Here is a 27311-nt window from a genome sequence, read left to right as displayed (position 1 = left end):
GTTCAACTATTTACTGAGTTGTTCAACCAATATAATTGATACAAATAAGAATAAGAAAAAAGTTTATATTTATAGCTTATATATCATTTCATTTAAACTATTACTGAAGGACCTAAAAATCAATAACTAAATAATGCAAACCTGAAGAATGAGGAGGAAGAGGAAGAGGAGGAGGAAGAGGGGGAACATGTTTCTTTTATAACAATCATAATATTCCCAGCTGTCTTCTTACTTGGAAGATTCTGCATCCCAATCCTGACCATCACCCCTTGGACGCTGGCCTATACGTCCTATTACAGAAGGTCGAGGGCTGCTGCTTCCAGGAGATGGATTCTGCGAATGAGGTAATCTTCGGGCATCTGGGCAATATGACATCGACGAATTCTGGGAAACGGTACCTTTCATAACACAAACAGATACGTAGATCTGTCATATCACTAACACACACTTTTACTTAAAAGGAAAAATCTATTTCTTGCTGCATATAATAAGAAATTTTTTTTAGTGGAAGCCATGATCCCTGCCTTCGGGCTGTACTCAAAAGCTCAGAAGATTTTGGTGTTTCAGTTATTTGAAATTCAGCTAGAAAAATTCCTTTCCCTTTTGCTAGAACTACAAAATGCAGCAAAAAAGGTGGGGGGGGCGGTTTGTTCAACTATGTAAAAGAAAAAAAATGAGTGTAAAATAGGGCAGGATTAATGCATATCCAAGCGGGGGCCCAGCTGATAAAACACAACGAGAAATCGCTGGTGCGATCTATGGCATTAACAATACCTATAGGCTGTTCCTATGTGTGTAGAATAGCTACAGATAGTCTTTGACTTACAACAGTTCATCAAAGGTCACAACAAGTGATGTATGAGGGCTGCAGCATCCTCATGGTCATTTGATCAAAATTCAGATGCTTGGCAACTGACTCATATTTATGACAGCTGTAATATTCCAGGGTCATACATACGATCCTCTTTTGCAATCTTCTGACAAGCAAAGTCAATGGGGAAAGCTGAATTTACTTAACGACCCTTACTTAACAACTGCAGTGATTCACTTAACAACTGTGGCAAGAAAGGTCGTAAAATGTGGCAAAACTAACTTAGCAACTGTCTCAACTATGGTTGTAAGTCGAGGACTACCTGTACAGCCAACATATCCAGAATCATTTGTCACTCTGTCATTAATGAGGGAAATCCTGAAAAATGCTAAAATAAAGACAGATCCAGGTTCTACCATCACATGGTATCCTGAAGATAAATAATATTTATAATTCCATTATTAATTCCTTGAAACGATTACTTTCCAACACTGCTATTTTCATTTCACTATTTTAACTGTTACAACCCATTGTTACATTTTCTTATTAACATTTTTAGATAGAACAGATTCCTTAACTGCAGGAAGTAAATTGAGTTTGAATCCTGACACTCTTCTCCACTACTTTTTTTTATTTTTACCTCCCATATTAAAAGCCATTTGAGCAATACACTTTAAGTAAATACATCTTACTTAAAAAAGGGTGGGAGAGAGAAATAGTTAAGTTAATGGCAAATAAAACAGACTCAGGTTGTCCTAATGAGCTATATGCAAACCTGTATCACTTGAGACAAAACTTGGATCTCTATGGAAGTTCAGTCTGTTCCTTAAGAAAACACATAGTTGCTCTAGGCACAAGACAGCCTGCAATGCCAAATGGTGTTGTCCATCTTTTGCAAGGCCTAGGGTTGTTAGACTCAGAAGATTCTAAAATAAACACAAGTACATTTTGTTGACTTGAGTAAAATACTTTTAAAATATGCATGTCTGCCTGGTTAATATTTTCAATGTCATTGTACACACGTTGTGCATTGATAATAAATGTTTGATTTGATTTGAATATATTCAATGTGCCCTAAATATGTATGCTAATGCTTCTTTCCTAAATATTCCTTGCCAAAATGTTGCAAATCAGAGACCATGGAATTTTTGCTGTGTAATCATTCAGGACTTTTACAGTTGTATTTTTCGATAGATAATTTCAATATGAAACATTTGCATTTTGGTGTTCGTCCATGATAAAGGACTGACTATAAAGCATTTAGTCTTCTGAAACCATATTCCAGGAGAATGATTTTTATTTTGTTCAGGAAGTAAACTCTTGTAAACACCCTTAGGAATTGCAATTTTCCATGTGAGTATAAACATCTATCCCTGGCATTTTATATAAATACACTAAATTATAGACTATACATTAAATGGAGTCACATCCATATAATCAAAGTAATTCTTATCTTAGATGAATCTCAGGCATGTATCAGGCAAATATTGCCTTTGTTTCCCATATTACTTATATGATCAAATGTCAGATTTATCAGGCATAATAAGCCACCGCTTCCCATTTCCAATTCAAAGACTTAAGATGGTTTAGAGATGTATGGAAAGCATTCAAGGATGCTGTTGAGATTTTTTTTTTTGGCAACTACAGAGTACCAAAATACATTCAGTTGGTTGACAAATTTCTTACAGCATTCAAGACCATGAAATGCAACATGTCACTGAAGATTCGTTTTCTGCATTCACATGTGGACTTCTTTTCCTGAATATCTAGGTGCAGTTAGTGGTGAACATGAAATTTTCACCAGGATACTGCCACAATAGAAAACTGGGCAACTGGAATCCATCAATGCTGGCTGACTACTGTTGGGCACTGCAGTGAGATACATCAGATACTGATACTGAAAATCAGCAGCAAAACATTTTAGCCTTGTTGAAATCATGCAGCATGTCAGACACATTATACATAGTAACCATTAAAAGTTAATTTCTCAAGATTCCTGTGTGATATAGTCATTCGGAAACTATCGTTCTTGTTCAGTTTGAAAGGGCCTATCATAACAACCAATTTTTTTCAGGAAGCGAAACTTTGGGGGTGGGGGGAACCCTATAGTCCAGTGAAACCAAAATCATGCAGGCCAATATTACTCAGACACACATTTAAAGTGAATTTAGCATTTTTATCCATCTATCAAGTCCTTCCCAAGGTATCCAGGATGTTTGATGGTGTTAAAGATATTGTTACAGGATGCACAAGCTTTTTCTAAGTAGCACTGCCTTTTGCAATCAACTGATGGTGATTTTGCAAATGCAAAATCCTTCTCATAGGGAAATCTAAGGTCTACCTCTGTACTTAATAAGAGTGAAATGTTCACTTCTGAATATATTGGCTTCAGTGTAGAAAAATATCTTGCTCTCATGATGTATTTCAAACAAGTGATCCTGACAACTTCAAGGTTTCCAAATATTACTTTTACCCAAAGCAACCAATGAAATATTTTAATTAAATGAAAGCATTCTAACCTGAACAATCTTTGGCCTCTGTAAAAAGATCTCAGCAGGAAAGTCTTGCATGATAACATCTCGCAGAAGCTCACAAGTATTCCAAATTAACTTGGAGTTTTTGCTTCTCAGTGAACTGAAAAATACATGTAAATGACGATGCTTGGCATTTTGCAAACTTATTGAAATCTTCCTCATTAATTCAGTTTTGGATTGGATAGTAAACCAACAACATAAATAGTTTAGCTCAGCATCGTTTAAATGTTGAGACATACAACATAGTTTGAGAATGAGTTTTTTCTCAGTATCCCATGGACCATCCAGCAATCCTCACTTTTATCACATGGTATCTCTGCCTTTTTCTACTCATGCGTTTTTCTAGAAACGACTCTGGGATGTTATGCAGAGAGGGTAAAACCCCTGCACTGACTTGCATAATTACTAGCATTGTTTATTCTGCTGTTGTTTTTCGTATAGTTCTAATCCAATACAAAGTTATCAAATTTCTAGCTGCTGGGAGCCTTCAAATGTTTCCTTGTTTCTTCTTCCTAACAAGCTTCCTATATAGTGTAACTTAACACTCCTCGGTTATCTGTGAGAACTAATTTCCATGTCTTGAGGCTCTCCAGTATTGTTCGCATAAACATTATATACTGTGTATGCTGTTATAGGCTGTAGCTAACATTTCAATATAGGCAGCTGCTACTGAGCAGAATTCAGGCAAATCTACGACCTTTTTAAGCCTCGTTTATTTCAGTATACCATAGCCTTTTAAATGCAAGTAACTGTAAGGTTAATCAATAGGAATTTACCATTAAGGAGATTAATGTTTTGCCACTGAAATCAACCCAAGTTGGGAAAATGTAGCTTCAGCAAGAGCATCAATTAGAGGGCCAAAATTGGAACGAATACAAAACCAATTATGGTGTGAACTTTTGTCCAATTAAGGGGAGGGGGGAGGAGGAGCTATACGTTTATTTTACCATAGCTTTGCTAAAGTTACACTCTTTCAAAATCATTTGTAAGCTGAAGCAAAATACACTTAATATTCTGAGATAAATTATAGCACTAATATATTACCTTTCACTTGATGAAAGAACATGTCTATCTGTGGTGGTCAGGGATAACCAAGGAAATGTAGAAAACTTCAGACATTTCACTACATGTTTCACTGGAAATAAAAAAAAAAAACCACAAAGAATTCTGCATGTGTAAATTCTCAGGAGCTTTCCTTACAGTGTTTACACAACAGTGTCTATATCACCCTACTTACCTTTTTTAAATAATAATAATAATCTAGGTCTGCTAATGCTGAATTTTAAAATTCTACATTAAAAATCACATTAATTTGAAATTGAGTTTGAAGCTAGATTTTAAATATTTATTACTTAATTTGCTGCAGAACAGCTTTTTAATACAGAAATGAAGAATATACTGGAAACCTACAAATTGGTGGCTTATGCTATTTGCATAAATTCTGAGAAACTCAGTATGGCTCAACCTCAGATTATTCTTACTCAAATACCTAACATAGCATGGCTAGATAAAAAAATTTCTTGCATACTAAGGGGAATCCACAAAACAACACATTGGCCTCTTATAGAAATAGCATTAAAGATTTATATAACCCTTCACTGTGTTTTACAGCCCTCTCTAAGATTGCCCCCAACAATCTGGGTCCTCATTTTACCAACCTCAGAAGGATGGTAAGCTAAGTCAACCTTGAGCCTCTCAGGATTGAATTCTTGGCAGTGGGCAGAGTCAGCCTGAAATAATACTACATTCTAACCACTGCGCCACCATGGCTCTTCCATTTATATATCATTTAGATTAATTCTGCAACTTTTTTTCCCCTTTCTTCTCATAGTTTAACAGACTTTTTGAATTGAACTTTTGGCCTTGAAGCTGGATGGCTGGTGATTGTTGACATACTGTATATGACAGCTCAACCCTCATACTTCATAGTTCAATATTTATTTGTTTATTCAGAAGCTACCTCAATGTCCACATGATTCAATGCTCTTCTGTTTTCAGCTTTCGAGCCAGGCAAAGTTAGGAAAGAGGCACAGCCGGGATTCCAACAATGCTCTTCATTGTGATAGACTAGAAGAACAGACTCTTCAGGACCTATCTTATGCCAAATAAAATCAATTATTTGGATTTTGTTCTCAGGCTTTTTCCCATTCTTGGGTCCAATTCTTCTCTTAATGATGCAGTCATTTCTGCTCTTTCCCAACATAAGGTTTAGATTTTTTCATTCTTCCCTCTTTGTTCAAAACACCTACCTTTTCATATTCAGTTTACTGCTTTACTGGGTAGTATTCTTTAAACAACATTGTAATATCTCAGCCCTCAGGTTCCCATTTCTTTAATTCTATTCAGATTTTACACTGCTTAGCCAACAGTTACACTAGTCTCTCTTTTTTACATAGTTTCATTTTAGCCAAACCTTCCAATTTTTTAAGCAAAGCTTAATTCCAAAAGTATTTAAAAATTTTCATAAAAATGGTACCTGCATCAAAACATTCAACCCACCATTGCATCACAGATCTCATTGCCGTAACAACAGAACACACAAAACCCAAAACAGAGAAAAAATACTGAAGCTCACTATTACCAATAAACTAAAATTAAGTAAACTCATCACTCCTTGTCATGTTTAAAAGAATCAGTCTGATCGTTAATATCTACTTCTCCTCAAAGCAAAAACTCATATATTGATTCTTTTATATGCTGAGAATGCAGGATTACTTCTTTTCTCTCCAATGGAGTTGAGAAGCTTAGGGAAGCTTGTTCTGTATTGCTCAGAATAAGGACTGCAAATTAATTAATATAAAACAAAAACAATGTTCTTTGCTAAAAGAATCTATCTGCTGAACAATGAACAGAGATTTAATATACCCTAGAGGATATACAAGTTGTCTTCAACTTACAACTACAATTGGGACCAGAATTTCTGTCTTCAGTTGTTGCAATTGTAAGTTGAGTCAGAACCAGTTTTATGACAATTTGTATAATGGTTTAAGCAATTCATTTCACCAGTTTTTAACCAAATCACACATTTAGCAAAACTAGCTTCCCCAATGGATATCTTTTGCTGAAAATATGCAAACAAGTAGAAAATAGATCATGTGACTGCAGAACAGTGTGTCCTAACTGAGAGCTAGTTGCCAGGCATCCAGTTTCAATCACCTGACCATAAAGTGGCTTGATGGTCATAGGGGCAAGTACTGCCATAAGTCATCTTTTTAAAGGCCATCATACTTTTGAACTGTCCTTAAATGAACGGTCACAAGTCAAGGACTGCCTATATTCAGAATATATGATCAATTGGTCTGAAAGAACGCATTAGTCATTCTTAAATTACTTCACATGGTAGAGGGCCATTATTTTGTCTTAGCTTTTAACATATTTCAGGCAGATGACCCAACTACTGCATAGCTCCAAATTATGTACATATAAAAATGTTAAGGCATTATTAAGCATGGTATATCTAATGTGCCCTAAATGTAGCTTTATAACAAGATGAAAACAAGATAATACATGATTCAGGTGAGACCCTGAGATTACAGTATTTTAGAAAATGTTGGTTCAAATTACTCTTCTCCCTCTTGTTTTGGCCCCTTTGACAAATAAAATAAACTATTGGTCTAGTTGGTAGCAAAATAGTAGAAGACAAGTTACAAGCTATTACAATTGCCCTGAATTATGTGAAGTGATTGGGGTTTACTAAAGTTGAGAAAACTTTTAACCAGCAAATAATAGTTGATAACATCCCAATTACTAGAGTACAGTGTCTGATTTAGGCGAGTGCTTACAAAGAAATCTTTGCTGTAGTTAAGTACCTTATCAATCAAAATTGAGTAACCCATAGTACAGTGTTCACATGTGCACATTTTAATATACTCACTAAACATTATTTATTATCTGTGATTTCTGTGTAGATCAATGATAAATTATTGAGAGAAAATTTTTAAGTATTGCAATTACCTACCAGTTGGCTGTTTGGGTGGCGTTTCTGACTCTTGTGATTGATTTTTCCCTTGATGAAAATATCCAGCATGAGGTTCTTTGAGATTTACTTAGCAAGACATAAAACAATAGTATATATCAGTATTCCCTCTTTTTTGTGATTGTTTTAGTCCAGATCTCCAGTGTCACTATTTATCAAGAATTTTTTACATTGTCAGATTTGTTTTTCTTCTTGGAATTACACCTACAACCACAACTGGAATGAGAATTTCTGCTGCTGAGCAAGATGGTTGTTAAGTGAATCATACTGAATTTTGCAACAGTTTTTGCCCTGGTTAAGCAAATCACTGTGATTGTTAAGTGAATCACACAGCCGTTAAATGAATCTGGCTTACTTTTCTGTATTTTGAATTCAACAAATGCTCCTGGTTATTTGAATATGACAGGCAGCTGGGAAGGTTGCAAAGAGCAATCCCATAACCCCAGGATGCTGGGGCTGTCGTAAATATATGCTGGTTTCCAAGAGCCCAAATTTTGATCATGTGACTGTGGATATGCTGCAGCAAGGGTGAGGACTGGTTGTAAGTAACTTTCAGTCTCATAACGTTGAAAGGTCACTAAACAAATGGTTGTAAGTTGAGGACTACCTGTACTTAAAGGATCAACAGTGATGAACACAAACAGCATTAGATTCAGTAAACTTTGCTAATAGCATACTGTGAATAATAAACAAATAAAATAAATAAATAACAGATGAATGCCAGGGAATTTCTAGAAACCTGGTATTCTGACAAATTAGCCATCAATAGACTATGGAAAAGAGACAATCAACCAGCCCAAAAGAGAAAAAGAGTCCGGCACCTCTCCACTAGTAATCAGCATTCAGATCAGCATAAGATTAACTCCAAGGTTAACTTCAGACCAACAATCAAGTAAGCAATACCCCAATAAAAAAACTGCCAAAGAGCCATCAGTAAACAGCCCAACCAAAGAATCTCTAAGACCGCCCCCACCCAAATACGAGGGCAAGACACCAGAATATAAACTGACAGCAAACCCCACTCCTTACTAGCACTGATGATGTTACCTAGTTAGGGTAATGAAACATCTGCAAGAAAACAAGCAAGCTCAGAGCACACCAAGGAGCCCTAATAAATAAATTACCTGGATTAGCTTCTGGTTCAGCCTGAGAGGGCTTTGTGTGATAATCCAAGATAACGTCTGAAGGTAACACAAACAGCCCGTCAAGAATGCTATCAATCACTGCTTGTAGACTAGAATCCACATTGGGACGAAGCTGAGTGAAGAACTCTACTGCCCCAATTCCAACCAATTGTTCCACAACAGAAGGACACTAAAATTACAAATGCAATATTGAATTTAAAATTATCAGAAAAGTGACTAATCTCTTCTGAGTTAAACAAGTACTAGGTCTATAATTAAAGAAACTTTTTGAGAAAAAAAGTCAAACAACAACAATAATAAAAACCTGGTTGCAAATATAGAATGCAGGACTTGGTATCATGTTTAGGCCAAACATGTTTCATGTAGTACTTGTCCCCTTGTTATTATATTTAAATATTATATTTAAATATTTTTCTCTATATTTACACAAATACTGACAAACAAGCACATAGATTTACACTACATATAATAATATGTGTTCTATATAGTACATATCACAGTATAAGTATCATAGTAGCACTTTTTTTCTCCATATAGTACAGAATTTTGAATCTTAGTTGCAGTTGAGTTACTTCAAAGACTTACAAATGAACAAATCTAGAATATTAGTTCCCAATGTTTTGTTAGTTATTCTGAACATGCTGTTTGTCCTCATTTAACAACAACTTGTTCAGCACCATTTTAAGGTACAAGGAGTCTGAATGAGTGTTACTTATGACCGGTTCTTGAAGTTTTGGCTGTCCAAACTGTGTGCTAGGCCATTGGATCACAGTTACCATAGTTACAATGTCCTGAAGTCACATGACTGCCTTTTCGATTTTCCCTGCCGGCTACCCATAAGTAAAGTCAAAAGGGAAGGTCACAAGTTGCTCCAAGTAAGTTACTCACATAATTTCTCACCCAGAAGCAGCTACCCCTCAGCCCTGTTGCGTTCATGCCATGTCTCACAGGTAACCCATGAAAGCTTCCCCTCTCCTCAGCAACCATCCACCTCACTCTCAGAAGCACCCACTTTCCTAATAGACAGCCTGCTTGTAAGCAGCCTGAGACTTGATTAACAACTTATGATTCTTACTTAATGATGGCAACAGGGAGTGCCAGGACCACAGGTAGTCCTTGACTTACAACAGTTCATTTAGTGACTGTTCAAAATTACAACGGCACTGAAAAAAAAGTGACTTGGGATCATTTTTCACATTTAGGGCCATGGTAGGAACCTCATGGTCACGTGATCAAAGTCCAGATGCTTGGCAACTGACTCGTATTTATGACAGTTGCCGGGACCTGGGTCATGTGATCACCTTTTGTAACCTTAAAACAAACAAAGTCAAATGGAGAAGCCAAATTCACTTAACAACTACAATTCATTCAACAACTGTGGCAAACAAGGTCGTAAAATGGCGCCAAACTCATTTAACAAACGTCTTGCTTAGCCACAGAAATTGGGGCTCAATTGTGGTCATAAGTCAAGGACTACCTGTATTGTCACTGACCAATGCAGTACTGTGATGTTGTACTTTACAACCATATTGCTTGGTGATGTAAATTCCAGACCCAATTACCATTGTTAATCGAGGACTACCTCTATTGTCAAAATTTAAAAATGTACCGAAGTATATATTTTAAGCTTTTTGTTCCAAAAGAATGCTTACATTGAGTAATGCTGTGATTTTTAATGTAAAGACATTTACATTATTTTTACATTTTTAATGTAAAGACATTTACATTATAATGTAAAGACATTTACATTATTTCTATTTTTATTACTCTTTCAGAAAAAAATGAATACAGATGGCAATACCTTTAACAAGTTGGTCACTAAGTTCAAAACTTCTTCTTTCATTGGTACTACAGGAAAGTTGAACCATTCTAAAAGACTGACAAATAGTAGCTTTTCTTGAACCAAATCGTCATATGTAATCAAATTATGATTTAATTTAGATAAAATATTCTTAAGCGCTCTTTCTCTAATTTCAGACAGCTCGTGACCTGTTATTTTTTTTTAAAAAAAGGGAGATTGCAAATGAAAGTTATTTTTTTACATACACACATACACACACATTTTATAAATTCCAACCAATCTGCTGCAGAATAAAAGACCTCTTCATTGAACATTACAGACCATAATTTATCACAGTGCAGGTGACAGGCAGAACTTTTTGACTTCCTAGTCTAGCGCTGGAAGACAGTGATTAGTCCAAAACTACCCAATGAGCTTCTGCAACTATGAATGGATTAGAGTCTATGTCTCTCCATTCTTAATCCAGCAATGTAACTATCGAGCCATATCTACTATATGACATGTGATACCACACTCATGCATGCCTGCATATTCACTAACAGGTATTGCTTTGCATAAAATTAGCCATTGAATTGATTTTGTTGAATCATCACACTGAAAATTTAGGATACTTTCTTAGGGAGGACAAGGCATCTGACTGTTCATCACCTTTCAACCATGATCTCATATGATCTATTCTTCTAAGCAGTTTTTCCTTCTTTTAATATCAGGAATAATATTCTTTATTGTTAAAAGCTTTGATTACTGTTTTTGCCACTGCAATTTTTCCATTTCCCAATAGTTTCAATATTCCTTTAGTTTCTCACTCCATCTCCGTTCATTACATTCTAGCCAATTTTGTGCACTTCTGCTGCAACAATGTTGACACATCATGAATAATGAATAATGGATGGAAACTGAACAAGGAGAGATTTAACCTGGAAATAAGGAGAAACTTTCTGACAGTGAGAACAATCAACCAATGGAACAGCTTGCCCTCGGAAGTTGTGGGAGTGCCATCAGTTGAGACTTTCAAGAAGAGATTGGACTGCCATTTGTCAGAAATGGACTTAGGGTCTCCCGCTTGGGCGGGGTGGGGTGTTGAACTAGATGACCTACAAGGTCCCTTCCAACTCTGATTATCTGTTATCTGCACTCTTATTAATTTTCCCTATCTTTGGCATTCCCTTTGTATAGAAGATTGTGAAGGACACTTATCTATGTTGCGTGGTCGTTAAGAGTTGGAATGGCACACCGTCACTGATCAATCAATTACGTATAAAAATATATGCGATTTTGAGAAGGGATCGTATTGAGAACTCAAACTCAAAAGTAGAGAAATAGGAGCGGAATAGGCTACTTTTCTGCGTGCAATCAACTGATTCACACTGGAGTTTGCACATCCTGAGGATACTGGATTGAGAGTTTGTGCGCAGCTAAACTGTGATTCGGGGCTACTTTTTTTTCACCCACAAAGCAAACCCATTATCAACTTTTAGGGATCCAAAAAAAAAAAAAAAACCAACAGTCTCTGAGTAGGCTCACTGGCTATCCGTGCGGACAAACCGACCACTTACGAAGTTTCCGGATAAGCGGTGTCAACTCGATTGGGGGAGACGCCGCATTAACATCGCACACAGCCATCGCGACCGCCTTCCCAGAGCGGCCCGGGTTCAACCGCCGCGCCGCAGAGAACGCGAATGCGCTCGGAAAAAGCGGGAGGCTGTTTTTCAAGAGGCCGCTGGGAAACGTAGTTCCCTCTCTGGCTCCCCGCCCATCCGTTTTCTGTATATTCTCAGGCGAGAGGCTCTTTACTGGAGATAGATTCGCGTGATTGGTAATTCTCGCGAGCTTTGACTCGAGTCTTCCTAGTTGCCTAGATAACAAGGTTTTTTCTCCCATCGCGTTTTGGAAGCGCCGCTTTTCCCGCGTCGGCCTCTTTAAGCTGCAAGGAATGCAATGAATCCACCAGGCTTTCAGCCTAGGTCTTCTCAATGGCGAAATCTCTGCCAGAATTGTTTCGGTCAGCAGGATTTCATCTAGGCCAGGGTTCTCCAACCTTGCAACTTTGAGCCTGCGGACAATCCTGGGAGCCGAAGTCTACCAGGCTTAAAGTTGCCAAGGTTGAAGACCTCTGCTCTAGGCAAGGGTATGCAATACCTTCTGATCCGTCACTAAACATAAGACTTTGGATCACAACTACCAGAATATGGAATAACATTTCATGAAGTTGTTTCTATTTTCCAGACTGACTGGGAATTCTGGGAGTTGTAGTTGCGGCAATCTAGTGTAACGCAATATGGGTGAAACATTTCCAACACAACCCAATCTCTACTTTCAATTTCTGGAGGTAACATTTATTCTGGCAGTGAAGTGCTTCCAGTAGTGTTTTTTGTGCGTGTCTCTGGCTTTTCAAGCGGCACTGAAATGTGTGTTGGAATCAAATGTATGGCTGGAAATACTTCGAAGTGGACATTTGTATGTGTGTGTATGTATTTTTATTTATTTTATTTATTTTATTTTATTTGATTTGCCAATTGTTTACTCCATTTTATTTTATTTATTTTATTTATTTTATTTATTTTACTCCAATACGTGGTTGTGATGACTCAACACATTGAACTACAAGCTAATCGACCTTATTTCTAGTCTAGTATATTCTATAAATCTCATTCATGACGTAAGTTTATCTGCAATTATTTACTTTTCACCTGTCAAAGTGATAATGTCGAAGGAGTTTATATAAACTATCTATCTATCTATCATCTATCTATCTATCTATCTATCTATCTATCTATCTATCTATCTATCTATCTATCTATCATCACAAAATCTCAAGGACCGTAAGGCCTAAAACTTGAAATTTGGCATGTTAGCATCTTAGCTTCTAGGTGCTCACTAAGAAAGGATTGTTCAAAATGACCATCAGAGCATTAGTATTTTGTATATTATTATTAACACGCTCTGATGCTAAGGAGTTCTACTCCCCCTCCCCACCTGAAAAGAAATATGTTCCAAATGCAAAACACAAGCAGAGGAGAGGAGTTTCAGTTTTAGTTTCACAGCACCAAGCAGCTTTAGTACAGAACAGTTGAGCTAAGCCACGCCTAGGCTCCTTGCTGTCTCCTTGCTCACAGAGCAAATACTGTTTCAGTTTCCAAACAGCCCTCAACTATCTCACACACTGACAGGATGCTAGCCAGATGAATACTGATGGATGCTGGTAGGCAGAGGCAGAATTTTTTCCCCCTTATTTTCCTCCCCCAAAACTAAGCCCGAGCAAATAGTTTCGTAGTGAAGCATGGATATCAAGCTAGTTGTAAATAAAAATGTAACAAATCTGATGAAACATTAATATACTTCTTAGGATCCGTTCCACAGAAGTATTAGAATTAAAGGCCCACTTGAAGGAAGAAGTCAGCTGAACAATCTTGGATGGTGATTTTTTTCTCTCTGCCTTTGTCTCTAAATGTATGCACCTTAGCCAGAAAACTTAATTAACTGACTACATGAGTCATCCAAGTGCAAACTTGAAGATTAGACAGCAGTCTTGTAAAGATAGACTAAGGGAGTTGAAATTAGCACTGTTAAAAATATAACAGAAAGGGGAATACGATATTTCTTCAGAATCAGAAGCATCCCACGATAAATAATGCTGGCACATGAAATAATGGTTTTAAGTTACAAGGAAGATTTGGGTTGAATATCAGGAACAGCTTTCCAACAGAAAAATAATAATAGAAGAATCAGTTACAAACATATCAGGAGGAAATGAAATTAGAGATCCCTGCAGGCTGCCCTCAACATACGACTAAAATTGAGCCCAAAATTTCTGTTGCTAAGCAAAACATTTGTGAAGTGAGTTTTGTCCCTTTAACAACCTTGCCACAGTTGTTATGTTACAGTTGTTAAGTTAGTAAAACAGTTGCTAAGTGAATCTGTCCCCATTCACTTTGTTTATCAGAAGGTTGCGAAAGGTAATCAAATGATCTCAGGACATTGCAGCTATTATAAATATGAGTCAGTTGCCAGGCGTCTGAATTTTGATCAAATGAGCATGAGCATGTTGCAATGGTCATATATATGAAAAATGTTTTTAAGTCACTTTTTTCAGTGCTATTATAACTTCAAATGGTCATTAAATGAACTTTTGTAAGTTGAAGAATATCTGTATTAGTAGAATCCATGGATAAAAAGTTTCTGTTTCCTTTAGATAATGTAAAGTTTAGAAAATGGGAAATATGTTATTCATTTGCGCCTCATATGTTCATGACTTGAAATTTGGATCCTCCCAGAAGCAGCTGTTTTAAGTTCACAGGAAGTTGATTATGAAATACAACAACAAAATGACCTGGAATCTCATATGCAATTATATTTCCCACATTTTAATAATTTCATAAATTTCTGAAGCAAGAAAAGGCCTATTTTATTGGGTGACTTCTGACTCTCATAGGCACAACCAGGTTCCCCGCCCCCTAAATATAATAGTAAGAATTGTCACACTATTGATGAATAGCTTTTAAATTTTGTGTTATTTGTATTAGAGAATGAATACAAGAGAGATATTTTAATGAGAGTATTTGGTCAGTACAAGTTTAACTCTCATAATTTCCAACTTCCATGGCTGGGATTATGAGAATTATAATCTAGCACAATGGCTGCCAACCAGTGGGCCGGGAACCACTGGTGGTCTGTGAGAAAATTTTGGTGGTCCGCAGAGAAATGTCCCCCCCAAAGCGCTCTCCCCAAAGCAATTAATCCAGGCTGCATGGGAACACAAGGCTGCACCACCCACATGGCCCGCCCATCCTCTGGCCCCCACCCTTCAGCCAAGCGCAAACCTTACCTTGAATAGAGCCACGCGAGCTGGAACTGGAAGGTAAGACCTACGGCGGGGGAGGGAAATCCTCCCCGGGGTGGCTTGCTGACATTGGTGGGATAGTTGGTCCCATATTCCAGAGCTGCAGTAATCACAGGACTGGCCTTTTGGTCATCCCGGAGCAACTCCTCCAGTCCATGGCAGGCTGGTGCACCCGGGTGGAGGAGCAGCTGCTCCAGGATGACCAAAGGGCCAGTTCTATGACTACTGCAGCTCTGCAATATGGGATCAACTTTCCCACCAATGTCAGCAAGCCACTGTCAGTCAAAATTCATATTAATGGTCCGCAGGATTTAAAATTGAGTGGTGGTCCCTGAGGTCCAAAAGGTTGGCGACCCCTGATCTAGCATATCTAGTGGATATCAAGCTTGGTGGTGCTTCCTTAAATGTTTTCTTTTCTAGAAATTGCCAGGATTCCAAGCATTATCTAGTTCTTAATATTCAAGATGTTGGATTATAAAATGTTTATTTGAACAGCAAACTGTCATTTACCAATTGAACTCAAATTAATTTTGAAATTGGGTTTCAAAAGCAATTTGTTATATAGTGGGTGATATAATCAGAGGAAAACAGTTTCTAGTTAAATAATACAAATACACCATTGAAATAACTCTTTGGATTGTTTAAAGTAAATAACATTTTAGAAACCATAGTAAATTTTTGAATAAAAATAAAATACTGTTATGGTAATAACATCATTTCATATCTCTAAATCACTGAATTTTGTCTAATATTTTGTCTAATCATTTATGTATCCAGAAAATAGTTAATTGCAAAGCAATCATCACAGAAATTGAGCAGTATTTTCTTCCTATCACCTTGTAAGTGGATCATAAGCTTCCTAACAGACAGAAAGCAATAGGTGAAGCTAGGCAAAATCACATCTGATACCTTTACAATTAGCACGGGCCCCCCAAGGCTGTGTGCTTTCTCCACATCTCCCTATATACCAATGACTGCATCTCAAATGATCCATCTGTTAAAATACTGAAGTTTGCAGATGACACAATAGTGATGTTTCAACTCCTTCCCTCAAAACGATGCTATAGAGCACTGCACACCAGAACAACTAGACACAAGAACAGTTTTTCCCCAAACACCATCACTCTGCTAAGCAAATAATTCCCTCAATACTGTCCAACTATTTACAAAGTCTGCACTACTATTACTATTAATCTTCTCATCACTTATCACCTATCCCCTCCCACTTGTGACTGTATGACTGTAACTTTGTCGCTTGTATCCTTACAATTTATATTGACTGTTTCTTAGTATGATTTGATTGCTTATTGTACCCTATGACTATTATTAAGTGTTGTACCTTATGATTCTTGACGCTTGATGAATGTATCTTTTGTGTATACCGAGAGCATTTGCACCAAGACAAATTCCTTGTGTGTCCGCCAATAAAAGAATTCTAATTCTAATATCATGAATCTGAGTAGGAGTAGTGTTGACCTAAAGAGGAAATACTGAACTTACATTGATACATTTAATTATAACTTTAGAGTATCTTACTCGTGGACTGGATAAGATAAAAGCAATGTGATGCAAATAAAGGGGATGATTGAGTTTGTTAGGATATGATTATTCAGTGAGACAGGGCCTGAATCAAAAACAGCCAGACTTCTGTACAACCTATCAAAGGGCATTTGTCCCACTAGATAGAAATTTTGTAAATTGCCCCAAAAATGTAATTTTGTAGTTATGTATGAATTAAGATTATTGTTTTGCTAGAAACATTATTGTCAGATGAGACTGAATGTTCCGTGTTTTAAGAGCAATGCTGTTTTGTTATCAGCTGCCAGTCAGATGATGATTCAGCAGATCCAGGACATAAGACCAGACCTAGCAGAGAGCCATAAGGCAACTGAAGTCTTGTGATTTCATTCTTAATTGCCTTGAACAGTTGGATTTGATTGCCCTTTTATCATTTGCAAGTTATGAATGGTCATAAAATGTAAGTTAAGTTTAAGATATTTTGTAGGGTAAGATAATAATATCTGCTGCCTACATTATTTCTTTTCTGTATATTTTTATGGAAAAATATACGTATATATATTAACATGACATGGTTTCAGCATTTTTATAGACAAAGATTTAAGTTGAGTGCTGTAATCTTGCTTTTTCCCTAAATTCCTGTGTCCTTTGTACATTTTTGGATCAATAAAAATAACAATAAAATAGTGATCAGTTTGTCAATAATCTGAAGTCTATAGGAATAGTGCTATTTACTGGTTAGGTCCTATGAACCGGTGCGAACCGGCTGAATACCACCACTGATCTTGACTGCAACTCTATGAATGACCATTGGAAGTCAGTAAAAAGATACAGATAACACTCAGTTGCCATCTAGTAGACATCTAAGGTTTTGAAGCTCAAATTTATTGTATGCCAGGGGTATCAAAATTGCCACGTCACATTGCCGTCATGTGATGTTTTTCCTATTCGCAGAGTTGGGTGGGTGTGGTCTGCGCATGAAGCATCCGGCCTGTGGGCCACCAATTTGACAACTACGTATGCCATCTTTCAAAATACTGTTCTTGCAGGCAGATATAACTTTAAAAATAATACTGGCATTTAAAATATTAAGAGTGACATCCAGCATATGCCAGTAAATTTATGTTTGGATTAATGCAACAGGACGTCCATCTATAAGTAAAGCACATGGGGAATGCAGCTAGAAAAAACATTTTCATTTCTAGTTCCATAAATGAAAAGTGTTTCCATTAAAAGAAGTATCTAATGGCCATTAACAAAAATAGTTACAACAGTTTAGTCTGAATACGTCCAGGGAGAAAGAAGTAATAGGTTGAGAACTTTGAACATATCAGTAAATCTTCATTTGGAGCAGTCCAAGCCTACTTTATGATACTCAGAGACAGATTCAAACAACATAGTATCATCTGGTTTGTTTGGTTTAGATTATTGTCCAAATCTAGACAGAATGGTTACTGAAACAATGGTTTGTGGTTTAATGACTTATATAAATGCAGTTTATTGTAATGTATTTCAAACCATAATTAAACTGAGATGGAGTATGATGAGATACCAATTATATAGTTTACTCTCCCAGAATATAGAAATTCATTTGATGTCCTTATGGTCTTATTGGCTAAATTATTGGCTAAATTATTTGAGCAGAATTTGTTTGCTGCAGATGGATAAGGCTTTCTCTGCACTTTTGTGAATTTTATATTCAAGAATTAAGAATTAATCTTTGAATTTCAGTTGCAATATATTCCAACAAAATACAACAAAAGTATGGCATTGTATGTTTTATTATCCATTACTATTGTTGAATTATGTTACACATTTAATACCCTTTAGCACTTTGGGTTTTTATTTACACTTTGTTGAAACAACAATCATCTGAGAAAGCTGAAATAGCATCACCGAATTTGCATGACTAACAAAGAAGAGTAGTGAATGCTCACAAATAGCATTGTTTGTTAATGTGGCAGTCACATATAATGGAATCTGACCTCTAAGGGCAAGAGGAATTGTCCATATGCCATTCCCAGAACCAGAAACAAAAGATCCACACATAAACTAAAACTGCTGTTAAATGGTTATTTCTAAAAGAACAGCATGTTCTTCATTTCTTTGTTTATCTGATTTTTTTTTCAAAACTCAATTTCAGTGAAACATCATTGTTTACTGAAAAATATTTGTTGCTATCCTCTAAACTAAAATTGAAGCAGTGGGAAATTAGCCAATGACACATCCTGCCTGTGTAAGATAAATGTAATTACAAAATAGATGCCAATTTTTAGCTCAAGGATAAAACAAAGAAATTTGTTTTACCCTTGTTTTTCGCCCGGAGATAGACATTTGAATATGTGTTCTATTATGACAAATTTAAATTGTAATGATAGAATATTGTTCTTCTAATGAAGAATCAGCTGTATTAAAGAACAGGCTTCTGTATATTGCATGCTCTTATTACAGTTGTAGGATGCTTCTTTTTAGTATAGCATTTTGTTTTCCAACTGATCAATGTATGAAATGGAGGTAAACCATGAGCTCCATATACTCTGCTTTAAATTTTATAATCTCAAGAAGTGACTTTCATTGTTTCATGGGTCACATTTTTGTAAAAAAAAATAATAATGTCCTTATTCTTACATAGCATTTGCTTTAACTGGAATGGTTCAAATATAATAATGTTTTTATATAATATTAATGTGGTGTTTAAGTCCAAAATTTCAGAAATCAAAATGCTTTGACATACTGCAATATTCTTCTACCATTTTCATTATACATTATTACTAGACTATTGTAATGAATGAGAAGTTACAATATTCTAATATGATACAATATAGTAAATAGTCACATAAATGTATTTAAAATAACACCTAAAAACTTTTGAAAACAAAACCTCAATAAAACTTGTATAATATGAATACCTGTATGCTGGTATTACAATAAGCATTGTATTTATCTTGCTTTTGCAAAGACCAAATATATTTGCATAAATCATCTTAATAGATTTGCTTCCATGAATTGTCCTACTTTCCCACTCCAGAAGCCTTGAACAAAGACATAAACTGAACCTGCATTAATACAAGGAATTCTTTATGGGCAACTAATGCACACTGTGGGTATGAAGAGCAACCAGGATGATTAAGGAACTGGAGACTAAAACATATGAAGAACGGTTACAAGAACTGGGCATGGCTAGTCTAGTGAAGAGAAGAACCAGGGGAGACATGATAGCAGTCTTCCAATATTTGAGGGGCTGCCACAGAGAGGAGGGGGTCAACTATTTTCTAAAGCACCTGTAGGCCAGACAAGGAATAATGGATGAAAACTGAACAGGGAGAGATTTAACCTGGAAATGAGAAACTTTCTGACAGAATAATCAACCAATAGAACAGCTTGCCCTTGGAAGTTGTGGGAGCGTCATCACTTGATACTTTCAAGAAGAGATTGGACTGCCATGTGTCAGAAATGGTGTAGTGTCTCCCGCTTGGGCGGGGGGGGGGGGGTTGGACTAGATGACCTACAAGGTCCCTTCCAACTCTGATTATCTGTTATGTGATTCAGTAATGCTAAAGGGGCTAGTGGCATCAAGTCTTAGTACTAGATCATTTAGTACTAGATCATTCCCTCAGTTCTGGAGTTGCATTACACATCTTACTGGTAAAAGTATACTTTTATAATATACTTTTTAAAGCCATACATAGCATAGGACCAGGTTATTTGAAAGGCTATCTCTTCCCAATTACAACTACCTGCCCCACTAGATCAGGAAGAGGAGTGCATGTTATGAGCCCTGTCTGCTAAAGATGGGATCCAGGAGACATGCCTTTTCTGTTGTGGCTCTTGCCTTCTGGAATATCATTCCCTCAAAGTAAAGTTAGTTCTACCAGCCTTCTGGAAAACCCTTAAAACATGGTTTTTCCAGCAACCATGGGGATCCCATGGAAGTAGACAACCTACACAAATACCCAATGAGTCAACATTATAGAATATTGTTTAATTAGCACTTTTTATTTTTGTGTCCCCTAAAAAATGTTCTGGAAATACAAAATCTGTTGCTGGTTCCATTGCAGCCATTAGCCCTATTTATAATGCAAAATAAAAAGTTGTTACAAGGAACAAAATTATACAGGTATAGACAAACTAAAATTAGGAGGTATAATGTTTAAAGCACTCTTCATAAAGCCATAACTACACCCCACCAATGTTCTGAAAAACCACTGTCATTTACTCATACTTGTTAATGAATTTGTCCCCATTAAAATTATACATGAAAAATATAGAGAAACAACACAACAACATTTTTTTTCTCTGGAAACACAGATATGCACTTACGAACTTACAATAACTATTGTTTAAGGAAGTTCAGATAATATTAACTGCAATAAAAGGAGTTATTGTCTGTCTGTCTGATCTATCTTGCTGCTTCTCAGCTTTGAGTTTTGAGGGTACTTTCATAATGTTCTAATAATAGCCTTGTTTGATTTCAGATTGAAAGTTTTGCTGGCTTCATCCTTTACAAAAATAGAAAGGGATACACAAAAGAAAAACATAAAGTGAAGTTATATATGTAGACCCTATCCTTTTTCATAAAATTGCATAAGACATGATGAAAGCTTATTAAATCTCTCATTTGGAAGCATTGTAGGTAAAGAGCACCACGTTTTAATATTTTTTTGGCTAATCCATGCAAGACTTCTGCTATCTTTTATATTCTTGCCTGAAACACAAAGTTACATGTGGTTTTAATGGATTTTCATATGACAACTTTTATAGTCCTTGCATTGAGAATATTAGTGAAATTATTATATTACTTATTTGTATTCATATTCCTGGCATGATAAAGAGTCTTGAAATGAAACAACATGCGAATATTTGAAATTACTTCATAATTCATTAGAATTTAAAAGTAGAATTTAAGACATATGACAGCGAAAGTGAAATTTGCACACATTCTTTTTTCCTTATCAAGAAAGAGTCCTCAAATGTTTTTATTCTTGGGAACCTAAACATTGAAGAATATGAAATTCCACTGATGGCAAATTTTAGATACAGTTTACAACCATGATTGACCCCAACTTTTCTATTGTTAAGCAAGACAGTTGTGAGTTTTGCCCCACTTTATGACCTTTCCTGATACAGTTAAATGAATCACTGCAGTTAAGTTAGTAACACAGTTGTTAAGTGAATCTGGCCTTCCCAGAGGTCAGAGGTCGCAAAAGGTGATCACATGGCCCTGGAACACTGTAATTATCATAAATACATACAAGTTGTCAATTGTTTTGAATTTTGATCACATGACCGGATGCTGCAATGCTCATAAGTGTCAAAAAAGGTTACAGTTCACTTGTAACTTCAAATGGTCACTAAACAAATGTTTGTAGGTCAAGAACTACCTACAAGCTTGGCTCATTTTTTCTTTAACAATTTTGTATTTAGGAAATCTAGCTTTGGAAATTATTTCTTTTAAATTTCTTTCAAGGTTTGAACACTATTATAAATTGTAAGTTATGGTGATATCAAACTGAGAATGTCTATTTATTTCAGTTTTTCTAAAATATAAATTAATGTCCAGCATATTGTAGTGTACACTTTGCTTCAATAAATTAAATTTGCATTGATAATTGATGTTTTAATGATGATTTACTAGGATGATTCTCTTTCTATGTTTCATTTTCATTAGAAAATATTTTTAATCTAATTAAGATGTATTTCTTTAAAATGTCTAAGTAACCTTAGAAATCACAATGTAATAAGACGAGTAAAAGTTATCATTGAATATCATGCTTCTTACATATTAAATGCAATTTAAAATTACATTAACAGTTTAAATTTTGATAGGTAGGTGATTGTGCAGATTTGATGCTTTATTAACTTAGTTGGTCTAAACAAAGGAAGCATCCTATGAATTTATTTACTTCACCTAGAAATTTTCACAAATATGCATGATTACTTACATGTTTTTAGACAAATTGCATTCACATCCTGATGCAAATTTACAATAATTCATTTCAGCAAATTTGCAATCCCAATGCTACAAGAAAAAGAAACAGCTGGAAAATGCAGATGGGAATATAAAGTAACGGCATCTGGCATAATGTTACACATGGTTCTCTAGCCTCTGGTCAATTAAGTGAAAATAGAGGTTAAGGATCATTGTAAACATGACTTTTAAAAAGGGGATTGCCAATAGGCTACAGTATTTAAAAATCATATAAGTACTCAAATTATTTTACTTTACATACACACCATAATGAATCTTGAAAGCTTACATATGCAGAGATTGCATTCAATATCAAAATGTGTAATCCTACCAATATTTTATCTCATATTTTTTTCAAAATGATCACAAACTATACTATTTCTTTTGAATAGATAACTATATAGATGCAAACTGAAAGCTAGTGGTTAAGGTACCAGGCTAGAAAATGAGAAACCATGACTTCAAGTCCCATCTTGAAGTCTGGATGACCAGCTGGATGACTTTGGGCCAGTCTTCCTGTCTCAGCCCACGGAGTTGTGGTGGGGAAAATAGGAAGAGGAAACAGTATTCTATATGTTTACTACCTTGACTTATTTGTGAAAGTAATAAAGGTGGGAAATACATACATACACACTGCTAAAGACCTGTTTTTTTCTCCAAGGTGATTGAACCCTTTTAGTTGTTTTTTTCTGTTTAATTCTCTAGATTTTGCCTCTGGTCAATTTTCCTTTTTTCCTGATGTGACTTATTTTCTTTTTAATTTGTAAATTACCCAGATTCACCTTGGATTTGGCTGTCCTTGAAATTACATTCATGATAAATCTGTACATACATCTTGTGATAACTCCCCAAAGTAGGTTTCAATGTTAAATATAACATAAGTAGGTCTATCTCTGGACCAGGAGTATCATGGGATTAAAATAACGTTTTGCAAATACTCTGTAACAAACTCTGCAATCTGCAATTATCATATGCACGTGCACACACCAGAATGATGCAGAGTTAAAGGAATGGGTAGATCCAGGTTCTGTACTAAAGTCTGTTATAAAGCTTTTGGCTGCTCACTTTCACCTTAAATTGGGAAATCTGCATACTTAGTCTCAAAAAAGGCTAAGTATGATTGAAATGCCTCCAGCAAAGCTTACTGTTTGCATACAGTAATCCTTGATTTATGACTGGTCGCTTAGCGATCAATTGAAACCATGATAGACCCCTCCCCTAAAGTACTTATGACTTGTTTCAAAGTTCCAGAGGCCAAAACCTTCATTTTATATCAATTTATAGGTACGATAAAGGACATTGATCCCATTAGAAGGTGCTAAAATCAGTTGAAAGATAATATCCTTTGAAGAGCAGTTTTTTTTTGTAGACGTGCCAAGTCAGGCCATAGTAAATTAACCCATGTTCTTCTCATCCCATATTCCTTCAATAAAGGTCATGTCATGCCTTATACTCCTATAATCTTCAGTACCATTTTAGAAGGTGTCTTAACTTGTAGCCTTGTTGGCTTTGGGATTCTTTTGCTTTCATTGGCAAAGAGTTCACTGATCACTGTAGTTGTGTATGCCATTAAAATATACTTGGTTGGTTCTATCTCCACAACAAAATACCTATTGACTGTTAGAACACTGTTTTCAAAGTGTTTTCAATCATTTTATTATATGTTGTAAATTAATCTCTCTAGGTTCAGTTATTACACTGATTGGAATGCAGAATCCCCCCTCCTTTTCCCATTCTTTTTCTTCCCCCAATACTTTTGTGAAAATGAAGAATGTTTATGTTCCTACAGTACTTTAAGATTCAATTCTACTCTTGGAGATTTGAATTCATCCAAGGTCATGTATTCCTCAATTGAGTTTCCATGAAGCTCAAAACAGAATATTAATTCTTCAGACCAATTTTCCCAACTACCTATGGATCATGTAGCTTTCTAGAAAAGATAGTTGAGTATTTCTGGCTAATCTCACACTTCTGCCATCTTCATAATGTAGTTGAAATTCTTTTAATTTTCATTTAAAAATATATGTGAAGAAATCCTTTTTTTCTTAGCTTACTGTAAAGTTATCTTTTCTTAATACCGTCTTTAGGAATCTGGATATCTCTGCATATTCTTTCTTGGAAAAGTACTTCTTTCCACTGCTGGTATCTGCCTTTTATTTATTTTAGGCTTTGTGTGATCATATTTGCTTTCAAAATTGGGTTTCATTTTCCCCCTTGATAGAATTACTTCTTCTTGTGCTTTTGTTGTTTCTTTTTTAGAAACTCTAGATATCAGGCTCCTTATTAGCTCCTCTGTAATGGAATCTTATTAAATAATGTTTATTAAAATCTACCTTAAGAACACATTTGATTAAACTCAATTTATCTCCTTCAAATCGAGAAATCCATCATTACATGGTTGTTTCCTTCCAAACTATTCACTTCTCTTTGAACTCTTTAGTCTTCCCAATTGAGTGGGACCACGCCTGAGTTAAATAAATTCAATGAATTCAACAGCCAAATCTATTTTTAAATGCTGAAACCAGTTAAAATCAGAGATTGTGAAAAGAAGATAAAACTCATGCAAAGGCATGAACAAAAAGACTTAAGAATCAAACCAAAACATTAATTCCACAACTTTGAACTTTTTTGAGTTAAAATTGCAGCAGATACAGAAGAAGTAGAAATTACAGGAAAACTTTCAGATTTCAAACTTGTAAACAATTTTTATGGAAACATATGGGCACAACAAAGATCGCAGGAATCAAATCTCAAACTTTATATACAGCCCATAATTTTTAACTCTGATTTGCCTTTAACTCAGCCAGCGTACATCCAAAGTGACAAAAGGAACAGTAAATAACAGCTAGCCCTGCTGGCTTTGAAGGTTTTTGGGTTTTTTACCCCTAATAAATATTAAGAGTAGATAGTCTTTTCGAACCTGGCAGTCTCCTAACAGCCTTGACTATGACTAAAATTTTAAACCTGCAGTAACAGCCATGTTGACGTTGAATTCTGGGAATCGTAGTCAAAATCAACTGGAGAGTATCAGCCTGAGAAAGGCAGCCACAGATACCACCGTAAAGCGTAGCAGCTAATGGGAAGCAACATCAATGCAATTCCTTATACAGCCACTACGTCTATCTAGGAGGTCAGTCAACCCGGACAAGGAAGGAATAGTTAAAAAGCTCTCGGTATTCCCTCCCCTTTCAAATCATGGGTAACTATGCATGGTGCGTTCCATCAAAAAACTAATAGTTTACAAAAACATTTTGCAATCCTGTCAATTCGCCCAGATGTGAAACGGACGTTTCTTGACTTGCAGGGGAAACAGCTAGAAAGGCGTACTTTTATTTTTTCCAGAGAAGATTGGCAAAGGGCGTAAACCCCACTTGAAATGTTAGGGGCTTTGACACGCATAGACAGGAATGGAGTACTGTGCGTCTTCTAGAGATATGCCTGCCCTTTCACGGGCAGCGTCGGACGAGGTCTCAACTCTTAACTGAGGAAAGAACACCGAACAGTAGACGGCATGTTTTGCCCAGTTAAGGTTGCACGGCAATTGCGTTGAGGTTGGGAGTGAAACGAAGCTGCTCGAAGGCGGTAGAACTGACGGAAAAGAAAAAGGCAAGCGTCTGAGGCCAAGCGGGGCACCAGAGGGACTGTGGGAGGGGGCCGTAAGGAATGCGGCCGGGTGTCAACAAGAAACACGCGAAAGGGAGACGGCCGGCCTGGACTCCAGTCCTTTCAGCCCTGCGACGGCAGGCGCGTGTGAAGAAGCAGCTTTTCTCGTACGTGAACTGACGGCGGCGGTAGCGCCTTCGCTATCCCCCCTCGCGCCCTTGCGGAGACGGAGGGCGCAGGAGGAGGACGAGGAGGCGGGGGGGAAACTGCAACGCCTGGAGCAGCAGCAGCGAGAGGAGGAGGAGGAGGAGGAAGTAGCGGCGACCGACGAGAAGGGAGCTTGGCGGAGGCGGAGCCGGCGCTTGAGCCCGGCCGGCCTGGACTCGGCTCATTACGACGGCCGCCACCAGCAGCAGCAGCAGCGTTTGGCTGCCTTCGGTGAGTCGCCTTCTGCGCGGTTCCTGTTCTTACGCCTCCGGTCCGAGAGCCGCGCGCTCGTGCGGTGCAAGAAAGGGAATCCGGGCCTCGGTTGATTGGCGGGGGGGGGGGCGCAGTTCAGGCCCCGATGAAGCCAAGCGACGGCCTCCAGCATGGAAGTCTTCCTGCTTGGCCTGACTCGGCCTCAGTTCGCCCATCCCTGCTCAGCCCCGGTTGTCCCCCTTTTGTTCTGTCGGGGGCTTGCAACTACACAGCCGAGGCCTGGGGAGAAGAAGGAGAAGGAGAGAAAGAGAGATTAAAAAAAAAAAGAGCTTCGCTGGCGCCTGCGAAGGGACGAGGAGGCGCAGCGTAGTCATCCAAGGGAAAGGGGACCGTCCTGCAGTTTTATCCCGGCTCCGTGTTGCAGCCTCCACCTTCCTAACATCTACCCCTCTCCCTCCGCCCCTAGCCAAAATCAGCAGGGTGGCTGCGCCGGGGCCATAAGGAGTTGGATTCACCCCCTAAGAGGTGGGATTGGATTCCCTTTGGAGTTTGGGGCCACCTGGAAAAGTCTGGCTTATAAACTTCGTGCTCGCCTAATAAGCACTTTTGGGGGGGGTGTCTTTTCAACATCATCCTGATGTTCCTTCCTCCACCCTCTCAAGTTCCAGGCACTCTTATGGGCGCCAAAGAAAAGA

The 27311-nt window shown here is 37.0% G+C and overlaps 2 protein-coding genes and 1 long non-coding RNA gene across 10 annotated transcripts in view; 1 reads left to right on the top strand and 2 right to left on the bottom strand.

Moving 5' to 3' along the window:
• The window catches only part of RTTN (rotatin), a 99466-nt gene extending 87477 nt beyond the window's left edge, over window positions 1–11989 (bottom strand). For 2 of the 7 annotated variants that reach the window (XM_087961470.1, XM_087961472.1), the window contains exons 1-8: window positions 11824–11989; window positions 10268–10455; window positions 8446–8635; window positions 7304–7390; window positions 4390–4480; window positions 3331–3445; window positions 1587–1737; window positions 233–398 (exon numbers count right to left, since the gene is read on the bottom strand). In XM_087961470.1, coding sequence (XP_087817596.1) covers window positions 233–398; window positions 1587–1737; window positions 3331–3445; window positions 4390–4480; window positions 7304–7390; window positions 8446–8635; window positions 10268–10455; window positions 11824–11890 — 1055 coding nt within the window. In that variant the 5' untranslated portion in view covers window positions 11891–11989. Of the gene's footprint in view, window positions 1–141; window positions 399–1586; window positions 1738–3330; window positions 3446–4389; window positions 4481–7303; window positions 7391–8445; window positions 8636–10267; window positions 10456–11823 lie in introns of those variants that run through there. The other 5 variants (XM_087961471.1, XM_087961473.1, XM_087961474.1 and 2 more) reach the window with 5 other exon arrangements.
• A 7559-nt stretch (window positions 11990–19548) lies between these two features.
• Window positions 19549–25780, bottom strand: LOC148131443 (uncharacterized). Its single transcript, XR_015748859.1, has 3 exons — window positions 25514–25780; window positions 22568–22644; window positions 19549–21124 (listed from the first exon to the last, which is right to left on the bottom strand). It is a non-coding gene; the product is annotated as an uncharacterized LOC148131443 (long non-coding RNA).
• A 23-nt stretch (window positions 25781–25803) lies between these two features.
• Window positions 25804–27311, top strand: part of SOCS6 (suppressor of cytokine signaling 6) — a 33660-nt gene continuing 32152 nt past the window's right edge. The window contains exon 1 of one of the 2 annotated variants that reach the window (XM_026671979.2): window positions 25804–26634. The gene's annotated coding sequence lies outside the window, so the exon portion shown is untranslated. The remainder of the gene's footprint in view (window positions 26635–27311) is intronic. The other variant, XM_087961469.1, reaches the window with a different exon arrangement.

Source organism: Notechis scutatus, chromosome 3 (genome assembly GCF_049901735.1).
Source record: "Notechis scutatus isolate UNSWTSFEM ecotype Mainland chromosome 3, rNotScu1.2, whole genome shotgun sequence".
Lineage (NCBI taxonomy): Eukaryota > Metazoa > Chordata > Lepidosauria > Squamata > Elapidae > Notechis > Notechis scutatus.
This window is presented reverse-complemented; position numbering and strand designations above follow the sequence as displayed.